Source organism: Bombina bombina, chromosome 6 (assembly GCF_027579735.1).
Source record: "Bombina bombina isolate aBomBom1 chromosome 6, aBomBom1.pri, whole genome shotgun sequence".
Classification (NCBI taxonomy): domain Eukaryota; kingdom Metazoa; phylum Chordata; class Amphibia; order Anura; family Bombinatoridae; genus Bombina; species Bombina bombina.
Genome location: NC_069504.1, coordinates 238,566,850 through 238,579,459, shown reverse-complemented (window position 1 = coordinate 238,579,459; position 12,610 = coordinate 238,566,850). Strand labels below are relative to the sequence as shown.

At 40.9% G+C, this 12,610-nt stretch overlaps 1 protein-coding gene across 1 annotated transcript in view; it reads left to right on the top strand.

The window, feature by feature from the left end:
* ZDHHC17 (zinc finger DHHC-type palmitoyltransferase 17) overlaps window positions 1-12,610 on the top strand; it is a 306,091-nt gene that overhangs the window by 75,761 nt on the left and 217,720 nt on the right. The window contains exon 3 of the mRNA XM_053716763.1: window positions 6,542-6,704. Within this exon, the coding sequence (XP_053572738.1) occupies window positions 6,542-6,704 (163 nt within the window). The remainder of the gene's footprint in view (window positions 1-6,541; window positions 6,705-12,610) is intronic.

Genomic DNA, 12,610 nt, shown 5'->3' with positions numbered 1-12,610 from the left:
GTCTATGTTTTTCTAGACAGACTGTGTTTATTCTAGAAAGTGCTGGCAATATCCCCATGGGGAAAGGGTAAGCTGTATTCAGACACTTGGATAAGAATTTCAGCTTGCTTGAAGGGCTCATTTGTTAATGGTGACACTGTTAAAAAAAAAAAAAAAAAAAAGTTTTTTGTTTGTTCAAGTAAATGATGCATTTATAACGTTTTTTGTAGGGACTGAAGGGGTCTTTGTGGCTTTTGTTAGGGTTTTTTAACCCACATGATTGATTAGAGACACTCAGGTGTTTTTTCTAATAGGCCTCAAAACATTGAGTGAGGTGGGAGGGGCCTATTTTCGCGCCTCAGTTGTGCAGTTTATTTTCTTTAAAAGTCATCCAACTGCTCCTGCTGTGTTTGAGGGCTTTAAAGGAGGTTTTCCCCCCACAAAACGTTCTGAAGGGCAGGTAGGCGCCACAGCAGAGCTGTGGCAAGGTGCTGAAGGTCTTTTTTACCGGTTTTGACGTTTTTTCAATCAGGTTTTGCCGTTAAGGGGTTAATTGTTTATTAGCATAGTTGTGCAAAGTTACTAAGGCTGTAAGATAATACTGTAAAAATTTTGTTAAGTTTACTGCTTTTTTACACTGTTTTGCAGAACTTGTGCAGCTTTTTTCTCTTAAAGGCACAGTACCGTTTTATTTCTAAGTGTTATTTACTTTGATTACAGTGTTTTCCAAGCTTGCTTGTTACATTACTAGCCTGTTTAACATGTCTGATACAAAGGAAAATCCTTGTTCAATATGTTTGGATGCCATTGTGGAACCCTCTCTTAGAATGTGTCCCAAATGTACTGATTTGTCTATAAATTATAAAGAACATATATTAGCACTTCAAAATAGAGCAATAGATGATTCTCAGTCAGAAGTAAATGAGGGTTCGCCATCTAGCTCTCCCCAAGTGTCACAACCAGTAACGCCCGCACAAGTGACGCCAAGTACCTCTAGTGCGTCACATTCATTTACTTTACAAGACATGGCCACAGTTATGAATACAACCCTCACTGAGGTTTTGTCCAAACTGCCTGGTTTACAAGGAAAGCGGGACAGCTCTGGGTTAAGGAAAAATGCTGAGCTGTCTCACGCTTTAGTAGCCGTTTCTGATATACCCTCACAATGCTCTGATTTGTTATCTGAGGGAGAAATTTCTGATTCAGGAAAGACTCTTCCTCAGACAGATTCTGATATGACGGCCTTTAAATTTAAGCTTGAACACCTCCGCTTATTGCTTAGGGAGGTATTAGCAACTCTAGATGATTGTGACCCTATAGTGGTCCCAGAGAAATTGTGTAGAATGGATAGATACTTAGAGGTTCCTGTTTACACTGATGTTTTTCCAGTCCCTAATAGGATTGTGAATATTATTGCTAAGGAGTGGGATAGACCAGGTATTCCGTTCACTCCCCCTCCTGTTTTTAAGAAAATGTTTCCCATATCTGATACCATAAGGGACTCATGGCAGACAGTTCCTAAGGTGGAGGGAGCTATTTCTACTCTTGCTAAGCGTACAACTATACCTATCGAAGACAGTTGTGCTTTCAAATATCCTATGGATAAAAAAAATTAGAGGGTCTCCTGAAGAAAATTTTTGTTCATCAAGGTTTTTCTCTCCAACCTATTGCGTGCATTGTTCCTGTAACGACTGCAGCTGCTTTCTGGTTTGAGGCTCTAGAAGAGGCTCTCCAAATGGAGACTCCATTAGAGGAAATTATGGACAGAATTAAGGCACTTAAGTTGGCTAATTCTTTCATTACTGATGCCGCTTTTCAACTGGCTAAATTATCGGCAAAGAATTCAGGTTTTGCCATTTTAGCACGCGGGGCGTTATGGCTTAAGTCCTGGTCTGCTGATGTGTCATCTAAATCTAAACTTTTGAACATTCCTTTCAAGGGTAAGACCCTATTCGGGCCTGAACTGAAGGAGATTATTTCAGACATAACTGGAGGGAAAGGTCATGCCCTCCCTCAGGATAGATCAAATAAGATGAGGGCCAAACAAAATAATTTTCGTTCCTTTTGGAATTTTAAGAGTGGTCCCGTTTCAGCTTCCTCTGCTACAAAGCAAGAGGGGAATTTTGCCCAATCCAAGCCAGTTTGGAGACCTAACCAGGCTTGGAACAAGTGTAAACAGGCCAAGAAGCCTGCAGCTGCCTCTAAGACAGCATGAAGGGGTAGCCCCCGATCCGGGACCGGATCTAGTAGGGGGCAGACTTTCTCTCTTCGTTCAGGCTTGGGCGAGAGATGTTCAGGATCCCTTGGCTTTAGAAATTGTGTCCCAGGGATATCTTCTGGAATTCAAGGGCTCCCTTCCAAGGGGGAGATTTCATATTTCTCGATTGTCTGTAAACCAGACAAAGAGAGAGGCGTTCTTACGCTGTGTAGAAGACCTACTTACCATGGGGGTGATTCGCCCAGTTCCAAAGGAGGAACAGGGGCTAGGGTTTTATTCAAACCTGTTTGTGGTTCCCAAGAAAGAGGGAACTTTCAGACCAATCTTGGATCTCAAAATTCTAAACAAGTTCCTCAAAGTTCCATCATTCAAGATGGAGACTATTCGGACTATTCTACCTCTGATCCAGGAGGGTCAATATATGACTACCGTGGACTTAAACGATGCGTATCTACACATCCCTATTCACAGAGATCATCAATTCCTCAGATTCGCCTTTCTGGGCAGGCATTACCAGTTTGTGGCTCTTCCCTTCGGGTTGGCCACAGCTCCCAGAATTTTCACAAAAGTGCTAGGGTCCCTTCTGGCGGTTCTACGACCACGGGGCATAGCAGTGGCGCCTTATCTAGACGACATCTTAATTCAGGCGTCGAGTTTCCAGCTAGCCAAGTCTCACAGAGACATCGTGTTGGCTTTTCTGACATCTCACGGGTGGAAGGTGAACATAAAAAAAGAGTTCTCTCTTCCCTCTTACAAGAGTTTCCTTCCTAGGGACTCTGATAGACTTGGTAGAAATGAAAATATTTCTGACGGAGGTCAGAAAGTTAAAACTCTTATCCACTTGCCGAGCTCTTCATTCCATTCCTCGGCCATCAGTGGCTCAGTGTATGGAGGTAATCTGACTCATGGTAGTGGCAATGGACATAGTTCCTTTTGCCCGTCTACACCTCAGACCACTGCAACTATGCATGCTCAAACAGTGGAATGGGGATTATGCAGACTTATCTCCTCAACTGCATCTGGACCAGGAGACCAGAGATGCTCTTCTCTGGTGGTTGTCTCAGGACCACCTGTCTCAGGGAATGTGCTTCCGCAGGCCAGAGTGGCTGATTGTAACGACAGATGCCAGCCTGTTAGGCTGGTGTGCAGTCTGGAACTCCCTGAAAGCACAGGGCTTATGGTCTCGGGAGGAAGCTCTCCTCCCGATAAACATTTTAGAACTGAGAGCGATTTTCAATGCGCTTCAGGCGTGGTCTCAGCTTGCTGCGGCCAAATTCATTAGGTTTCAGTTGGACAACATCACGACTGTAGCTTATATCAATCATCAGGGAGGAACAAGGAGTTCTCTAGCGATGATGGAGGTAAGCAAAATAATTCGGTGGGCAGAGGATCACTCTTTCCATCTCTCAGCAATCCACATCCCAGGAGTAGAGAACTGGGAGGCGGATTTTCTAAGTCGTCAGTCTCTTCATCCGGGGGAGTGGGAACTCCAGCCGGAGGTATTCGCCCAGCTGATTCAGCTATGGGGCACTCCAGAGTTGGATCTGATGGCGTCTCGTCAGAATGCCAAACTTCCTCGTTACGGGTCCAGGTCCCGGGATCCCAAGGCGGTACTGATAGATGCTCTAGCAGTGCCTTGGTCCTTCAATTTGGCTTATGTATTTCCACCGTTTCCTCTCCTTCCACGTCTGGTTGCCAGAATCAAGCAGGAGAGAGCTTCGGTAATTCTGATAGCTCAAGCGTGGCCACGCAGGACTTGGTATGCAGACCTAGTGGACTTGTCCTCGGTTCCACCGTGGACTCTGCCAATGAGACGGGACCTTCTAATTCAAGGCCCATTCACGCATCCAAATCTAAATTCTCTGTGTCTGACTGCTTGGAGATTGAACGCATGATTTTATCAAAGCGTGGTTTCTCTGAATCGGTCATTGATACCCTGATTCAGGCTAGAAAGCCTGTCACCAGGAAGATTTATCATAAGATTTGGCGCAAATATCTTTATTGGTGTGAATCCAAGGGTACCTCTTGGAGTAATATTAGGATTCCTAGAATTCTGTCTTTTCTCCAAGAAGGTTTGGAGAAGGGATTATCTGCTAGTTCTCTTAAAGGTCAGATATCTGCTTTGTCTATTCTACTTCACAAACGTCTGGCAGTTGTCCCAGACGTTCAAGCATTTAGTCAGGCTTTGGTCAGGATCAAGCCTGTATTTAAACATGTTGCTCCGCCATGGAGCTTAAACTTAGTTCTTAATGTTCTTCAAGGGGTTCCGTTTGAACCTATGCATTCCAAAGATATTAAGCTTTTATCTTGGAAAGTTTTGTTTTTAGTAGCTATCTCTTCGACTCGAAGAGTTTCTGAGCTATCTGCTTTACAATTTGATTCCCCTTATCTTGTTTTCCATGCAGATAAGGTGGTTTTACGTACCAAGCCTGGGTTTCTTCCTAAAGTTGTTTCTAATAAGAATATCAATCAAGAGATTGTGGTTCCTTATTTGTGTCCTAATCCTTCATCTAAGAAGGAACGTCTGTTACACAATCTTGATGTGGTACGTGCTTTAAAATTCTACTTACAAGCAACTAAAGATTTTCCGTCAAACATCTTCTTTGTTTGTTGTTTATTCTGGTAAGCGGAGAGGTCAAAGGGCTACGGCTACCTCTCTTTCCTTTTGGCTGAAAAGCATCATCCGTTTAGCCTATGAGACTGCTGGACGGCAGCCTCCTGAAAGGATTACTGCTCATTCTTCTAGAGCTGTGACTTCCACATGGGCTTTTAAAAATGAGGCTTCTGTTGAACAGATTTGTAAGGCGGCGACTTGGTCTTCGCTTCATACTTTTTCCAAATTTTACAAATTCGATACTTTTGCTTCTTCGGAGGCTATTTTTGGGAGAAAGGTTCTACAAGCAGTGGTGCCTTCCGTTTAAGGTCCCTGTCTTGTCCCTCCCTTGTCCAAAAGCTTTGGTATTGGGATCCCACAAGTAAGGATGAATCCGTGGACTCGATACATCTTACAAGAGAAAACATAATTTATGCTTACCTGATAAATTTATTTCTCTTGTGATGTATCGAGTCTACGGCCTGCCCTGTTTTTTAAGACAGGCATATATATTTTTATTTTTAAACTTTCAGTCACCACTGCACCCTATAGTTTCTCCTTTTTCTTCCTAGCCTTCAGTCGAATGACTGGGGGGTGGAGTTAAGGGGGGAGCTATATAGGCAGCTCTGCTGTGGGTGCTCTCTTTGCCACTTCCTGTAGGGGAGGAGAATATCCCACAAGTAAGGATGAATCCGTGGACTCAATACATCACAAGAGAAATAAATTTATCAGGTAAGCATAAATTATGTTTTTTGCCTCATGGGAAATCTGTCACAGACCCTCCATAATTGGTCGCAGGGACTTGCCTTTTGCCGCCTTTTACAATATACTCCTAGTCCATAACCTCTGCTACAGGTACAGTACAGGTTTGGCTATCTACTGGTTGTTTGCTGGTGGATGTCTAATGGTAAGTATCCATTTGTTTCCATTATTTTTATTTTTTACATTTAGACACTCTTTAGCTTAGTATTAGTTCCCAGGTCTAATGGATTGTGGACTCTCACCACCTGTATGAAAGAACCTAATTTATGCCTACCTGTTAAATTCTTTTATTTTATGGGGGTGAGAGTCCACAAGATCCCACCATTTGTTTTTGAGTTTATAATTATCTTTATCACATCTTTTTTTCCTGCTCCTTTTATGGCACTTATTCCTTTTCCTTGGCTGTATGTTAGACTGAGGAACATGTGAGGAGGTGGGAGGGGTTTTATAGGGCTCTTGAGGTTTGGGAATCTTTGCCTCCTCCTAGTGGTAGAGAAGAGTAATTCCCAGGAGCAATTAATTGGGGACTCTCACCACCATGAAAGAAATTACATTATCAGGTAAGCATAAATTATGTTTTTATGATTCAATAGAGCATGCAGTTTTAGGAGACATTCTAATTTACATCCATTATCAAATGGTGCATATTCTTTTTTTTTTTTTTTTATGCACACTGAGGCACCAGCTCCTACTGAGTATGTGCAAGAGTTCAGTGTAGACAACATATGAGGCTGTTAATGACTGATGACTGTCACATGATACAGGGGGTCGGCAATTGAAAGTAAATTTTGAATTTTGTCAGAAATACAAATTGACTGCTCATTTAAAATTGAGAGTGTTATTGCATTGACTTTTTATGCAATTGTTCATAATGCAATTTTACTGTATTTAATAGTTTTTTGACTGATATATGTTCTTGTAAGACATATCCATTTTAATTAGCATTTGAGTTTATCTTAATTTGCTTTGTCTCATGTTTGTCTTTGCAGTGTTGACCCAACAAGATTGCTCCTCACATTTAATGTTTCTGTTAATCTTGGTGATAAATACCACAAAAATACTGCATTACACTGGGCCGTGCTGGCTGGAAACACTACCGTTATTAGTCTGCTTCTAGATGCTGGAGCAAATGTTGATGCCCAAAATATTAAGGTAAAACATTGTAATCAGTTTTGGGAAACTTGCTGGGCATGGTAAGAATCATGTTTGCAGTTAAATTGGACAATTACTCTACTTGTTTGGCATTTAGCTTTTGAAGTTACAAAGAATTATTAGTGCATAGACCTAGATTAGGAAATAACCTTGTGACTTGTTGCTGTGCTAAATTTTGCGATGGTGTATGACTTTTGACATTAAATGTCTTCAGCAACCTCACCTTGTTAGCAGAGTTCGGCTGTTCCTCACCCAGTTTTTTTCCCTCCTACACAGCTTTTTCAGTTAACGATTGTGTTTGGTATTGTTTTTATCATGCACCCGTTTTCTATGCCTACAAAATCCCTGACATTGCACAAGTGTACCTAGAAGAATTGATACTGTTTTGAAGACAAAGGGTGGTCACACCAAATATTGATGTGATTTAGATTTTTCTTCTGTTCACTCACTTTAGTTTTATCAATTACCAAAATGCAAACTGTTAACATTTCTATTGTTGAAAGCATTCTTTCTTTACATCATGTTTTCCACGCAGTTGTTTTCATTAGTATTGTAAGTTACTATTGTAATAATAATGTAAGAAGTAATCTGATAATTAATGATATTTTCTGGCTTAACTTAAATACGGCTTCACGGAGCCTTACATACTGACCTACGATCAATGATTGAGCTTTGTGTACACTATGTACTAACTACAAATCTGTATGTGCCTTTGTCTGTTAATACTGAGTGAGTAACTTTCACTGTGACACAGTGCAGCACAAATCCCCAGCTGGAAGATTGTGGATATAAACGTCTTGCATACAGGGAGACGTGCTTATACAAAATCCACATAGTTTATTCTCGGAAGTTTGGGTATGAATGATTCACAGAGTGTATGCAATGTTTAACTGAAGTACATTAATTGAACTCAGATAACGGCGGCATTATAACTCACTGGTTATACTATATAGCGAATATTGGTAATGCTAAGTTACTTCTGACTTGCACCGGATAACACACATAACTGAATAATTCACTACAAATGTACAAGCAATATAACAGAGTGATGTGTGTAACAGCATAGGTTATATGGACTGTTTCCGGCAACTAGGATTGAGTGTATTTAATTAACTGAGAGGCTGTAATTCAAACCAAGTCCAACTACTGAACATTGACTTCGGTTGTAATTTGACTTACAGGTCGTGGCATTGAATTAATCTTAGTCGGTGTTCAATTTTACGGTGTGTAGTGATTAACACTTATTATGACTAATGTACATTAATTATACTCTTTTTATTATTGCTGTACACGGCCAATATTGAGCAGCAAACACTGTAGCTTAGATATGATGTATCACTACATAGTCAGTAGTCATTTATCGTACTCAGCCAGAAGCTATTAAGAGTTCAGGTGTGATAACCAACGGCGCATTATTTTGCAGCCTCCAATTTAAAGTTTATCTAATACCAATGGTCATTATATAACTACAATAAACCCAGCATGGTAATTTAATAAATGCTACCTCATCCTGACGTTGTATAACTAAAGTGCACCAAACAAACTTAACACCCCCTAACTGGAGAGTTCATGTTTTATACAGTTTGAATTATTAAAGAATTATTGTCTCAATCCACACACACAATAAACTATATCATGAACCAACAATATTGAGCTATCCAATGAGCTTATAATAATTCAGTCTCTGCTCAAGCAACTGCTATTCCAGCAGCTCTGCCAATATCTGTAAGCAGTGCTATTTGTGTTGTTACATAAACAATTATACTTAGGAGATACCTCTGATAAGTCATAAAGTTATCCAATTAATTGCCATAATACAATTTCTGCATAAGGTATACCAATATATACCCTTTATACGCACTGGATAGTGCATTATAATATTGTGGAATAATAACTATAAGGCAACTTTTTACTTAATTTGATACCAAACACACTAGTGGTAAAAAGTGGTGGCATTAACAAATATTTATCACTTGTATTGGTTAGATCCAATTCATACAGTCGGTACCTAAGTGTGGTTTTAATTGTTTTCCTATTTTATTTGAACCCAATAAAAGTTATATTTTAATATTCCTATCAAGTTTTCTCCCCATTTCATTTATTCCCTAGGGAATAATTAGTGTTATTGATTTAAAATGTATTGATCCACTGACCTAGGAGTGCTATAAGTGTATACTTTTTCTCTTGTTTTGCAATCTAGTTTTTATACACAGCACCCGCACCTTGCCAAATAAGTGGCTTATTAGTAGGTAAATAGGTCTTTTTGATTTAGTAGTGCCATTGGTTTCCTTTCAACTCTTATGTGATAATTATGCCTGCATGTAGTGTAATTTTTTTAAAGTTAAAACTGTAAATAAAAAAGGACAGTTGTGCAATATTCTAGAGGTAGTGCGTTTGTGCAGTTTGTAAGAAAAAAAATGTAAACACTTTGTAATTACCTGGATTTCTGCATTAATCACATCCAAACTATTTAATGACATGCAATTGCACTTATTTCTCTTGTTAAGTGTGTTCAGTCCACGGGTCATCCATTACTTATGGGATATATTCTCCTTCCCAACAGGAAGTTGCAAGAGGATCACCCAAGCAGAGCTGCTATATAGCTCCTCCCCTCACATGTCATACCCAGTCATTCTCTTGCAACCCTCAACAAAGAAGGAGGTCGCGAGAGGAGTTGGAGTTTTTACTTAATTATTCTTCAATCAAAAGTTTGTTATTTTAAATGGCACCGGAGTGTGCTGTTTTTCTATCTCAGGCAGTATTTGGAAGAAGAAACTGCCTGCGTTTTCTATGATATTAGCAGGCGTAACTAAGATCCACTGGCTGTTCTCGACATTCTGAGGAGTGGGGTAACTTCAGAAAATGGGAATAGCATGTGGGGTCCCCCGCAAATGAGGTATGTGCAGTACAATATTTTCTGGGAATGGAATTGACTAAGAAAACACTGCTGTTACCCGTATGATGTAAGTAAAGCCTTAAATGCAGTAGTAGTGACTGGTATCAGGCTGATAAATGTATGCACAGTAGAGTTATTTTCTAGGGACTAGAATTTGACTGAAAAAATACTGTTAATACTGAAATAATGCTTAAGCCTTATCTGCAGTGGAAGCGACTGGTAGCAGGCTTAGTGATAACTTTGCATGACATTAAAAAAGTTTGTTTTTAAAACGTTTACTGGCATGTTATTCGTTTTGTGAGGTACTTTGGTGATAAATCTTTTTGGGCATGATTTTTTTCCACATGGCTAACGTATATTTCTGCATAGAAACCGTTATATCAGGTCTCCCACTGTTGTAAATGAGTGGGAGGGGACTTTTTTAGCGCCTTGTTGCGCAGTTAAAATTCTAGCACAGTCTTCCTGCTTCTTCCTCCTTGATCCAGGACGTCTCTAGAGAGCTCAGGGGTCTTCAAAATTCGTTTTTTGAGGGAGGTAATCAGTCACAGCAGACCTGTGACAGTGTGTTTGACTGTGATAAAGCGTTAAATCTTAATTTGATATCCGTTTTTGGGTACTGAGGGGTTAATCATACTTTTGCTAATGGGTGCAATCCTCTGCTAATTAATACATTTAAAGAATTGTTGACTATAACTGAATTAGTTTTTTGTTATTCAACTGTGTTTTTTAAAAGCGCTGCAGCGTTTTTTATATTGCTTGTAAAGTTATTGAAAGTAATTTCCAAGCTTGCTAGCTTCATTGCTAGTCTGTTTAAACATGTCTGATACAGAGGAATCTGCTTGTTCATTATGTTTAAAAGCCGATGTGGAGCCCAATAGAAATATGTGTACCAATTGTATTGATATTACTTTGAATAAAAGTCAATCTGTACCGATAAAGAAATTATCGCCAGACAACGAGGGGGAAGTTATGCCGTCTAACTCTCCTCACGTGTCAGTACCTTCGTCTCCAGCTCGGGAGGTGCGTGAGATTGAGGCGCCAAGTACATCAAGGCCCTTACAAATCACTTTACATGATATGGCCAATGTTATGAAAGAAGTATTATACAATATGCCCGAGTTAAGAGGCAAGCGCGACAGCTCTGGGTTAAGGACAGAGCGCGCCAACGACACGAGAGCCATGTCTGATACTGCATCACAATTTGCAGAACATGAGGACGGAGAGCTTCATTCTGTGGGTGACGGTTCTGATTCGGGGAGAAATTCAGAAATTTCAAATTTTAAATTTAAGCTTGAGAACCTCCGCGTGTTGCTAGGGGAGGTGTTAGCGGCTCTGAATGATTGTGACACGGTGGCAATCCCAGAGAAATTATGTAGGCTGGATAAATACTATGCGGTACCGGTGTGTACTGACGTTTTTCCTATACCAAAGAGGCTTACAGAGATTATTAGCAAGGAGTGGGATAGACCCGGTGTGCCTTTTTCCCCTCCTCCGATATTTAGAAAAATGTTCCCTATAGACGCCACCACACAAGACTTATGGCAGACGGTCCCTAAGGTGGAGGGAGCAGTTTCTACTTTAGCCAAGCGTACCACTATCCCGGTGGAGGATAGCTGTGCTTTCTCAGATCCAATGGATAAAAAATTAGAGGGTTACCTTAAGAGAATGTTTGTTCAACAAGGTTTTATATTACAGCCTCTTGCATGCATTGCGCCTGTCACTGCTGCAGCGGCATTCTGGTTTGAGTCTCTGGAAGAGGCGATTCGCACAGCACCATTGGATGAGTCTTTGAGCAAGATTAGAACCCTTAAGCTGGCTAATGCGTTTGTTTCGGATGCCGTAGTGCATTTAACCAAACTTACGGCTAAGAATTCTTGATTCGCCATACAGGCGCGCAGAGCGCTATGGCTTAAATCCTGGTCAGCAGATGTAACTTCTAAGTCTAAACTACTGAACATTCCTTTCAAAGGGCAGACCTTATTCGGGCCCGGCTTGAAGGAAATTATTGCTGACATTACTGGAGGTAAGGGCCACACCCTTCCTCAGGACAGGGCCAAATCAAAGGCCAAACAGTCTAATTTTCGTGCCTTTTGTAATTTCAAGGCAGGAGCAGCATCAACTTCCTCCACTCCAAAACAGGAAGGAACTACTGCTCGTTACAGACAGGGTTGGAAAGGCAACCAGTCATGGAACAAGGGCAAGCAGGCCAAAAAGCCTACTTCCGCCCCTAAGACAGCATGAAGACAGGGCCCCCTTTCCGGAGACTGATCTAGTGGGGGGCAGACTTTCTCTCTTCGCCCAGGCTTGGGCAAGAGATGTACAGGATCCCTGGACGTTGGAGATTATATCTCAGGGATACCTTCTGGATTTCAAAACTTCTCCTCCACAAGGGAGGTTTCATCTGTCAAGGTTATCAACAAACCTATTAAAGAAAGAGGCATTTCTACAATGTGTACAAGACCTCTTGGTGATGGGAGTGATCCACCCAGTTCCGCTAACGGAACAGGGGCAAGGGTTTTATTCAAATCTGTTTGTGGTTCCCAAAAAAGAGGGAACCTTCAGACCAATCTTAGACTTAAAAATCTTAAACAAGTTCCTAAGGGTTCCATCGTTCAAGATGGAAACCATTCGGACCATCCTACCCATGATCCAAGAGGGTCAATATATGACCACAGTGGACTTAAAGGATGCCTACCTTCACATACCGATTCACAAAGATCATTATCGGTACCTAAGGTTTGCCTTTCTAGACAGGCATTACCAGTTTGTAGCTCTTCCCTTTGGGTTAGCTACGGCCCAGAGAATTTTTACAAAGGTTCTGGGATCACTTCTGGCGGTACTAAGACCACGAGGCATAGACGATATTCTGATACAAGCGTCAAGTTTTCAAAATGCAAAGTCTCATACAGAGATAGTTCTAGCATTTCTGAGGTCGCATGGGTGGAAAGTGAACGTGGAAAAGAGTTCTCTGTTACCACTCACAAGGGTCCCTTTTCTAGGGACTCTTATA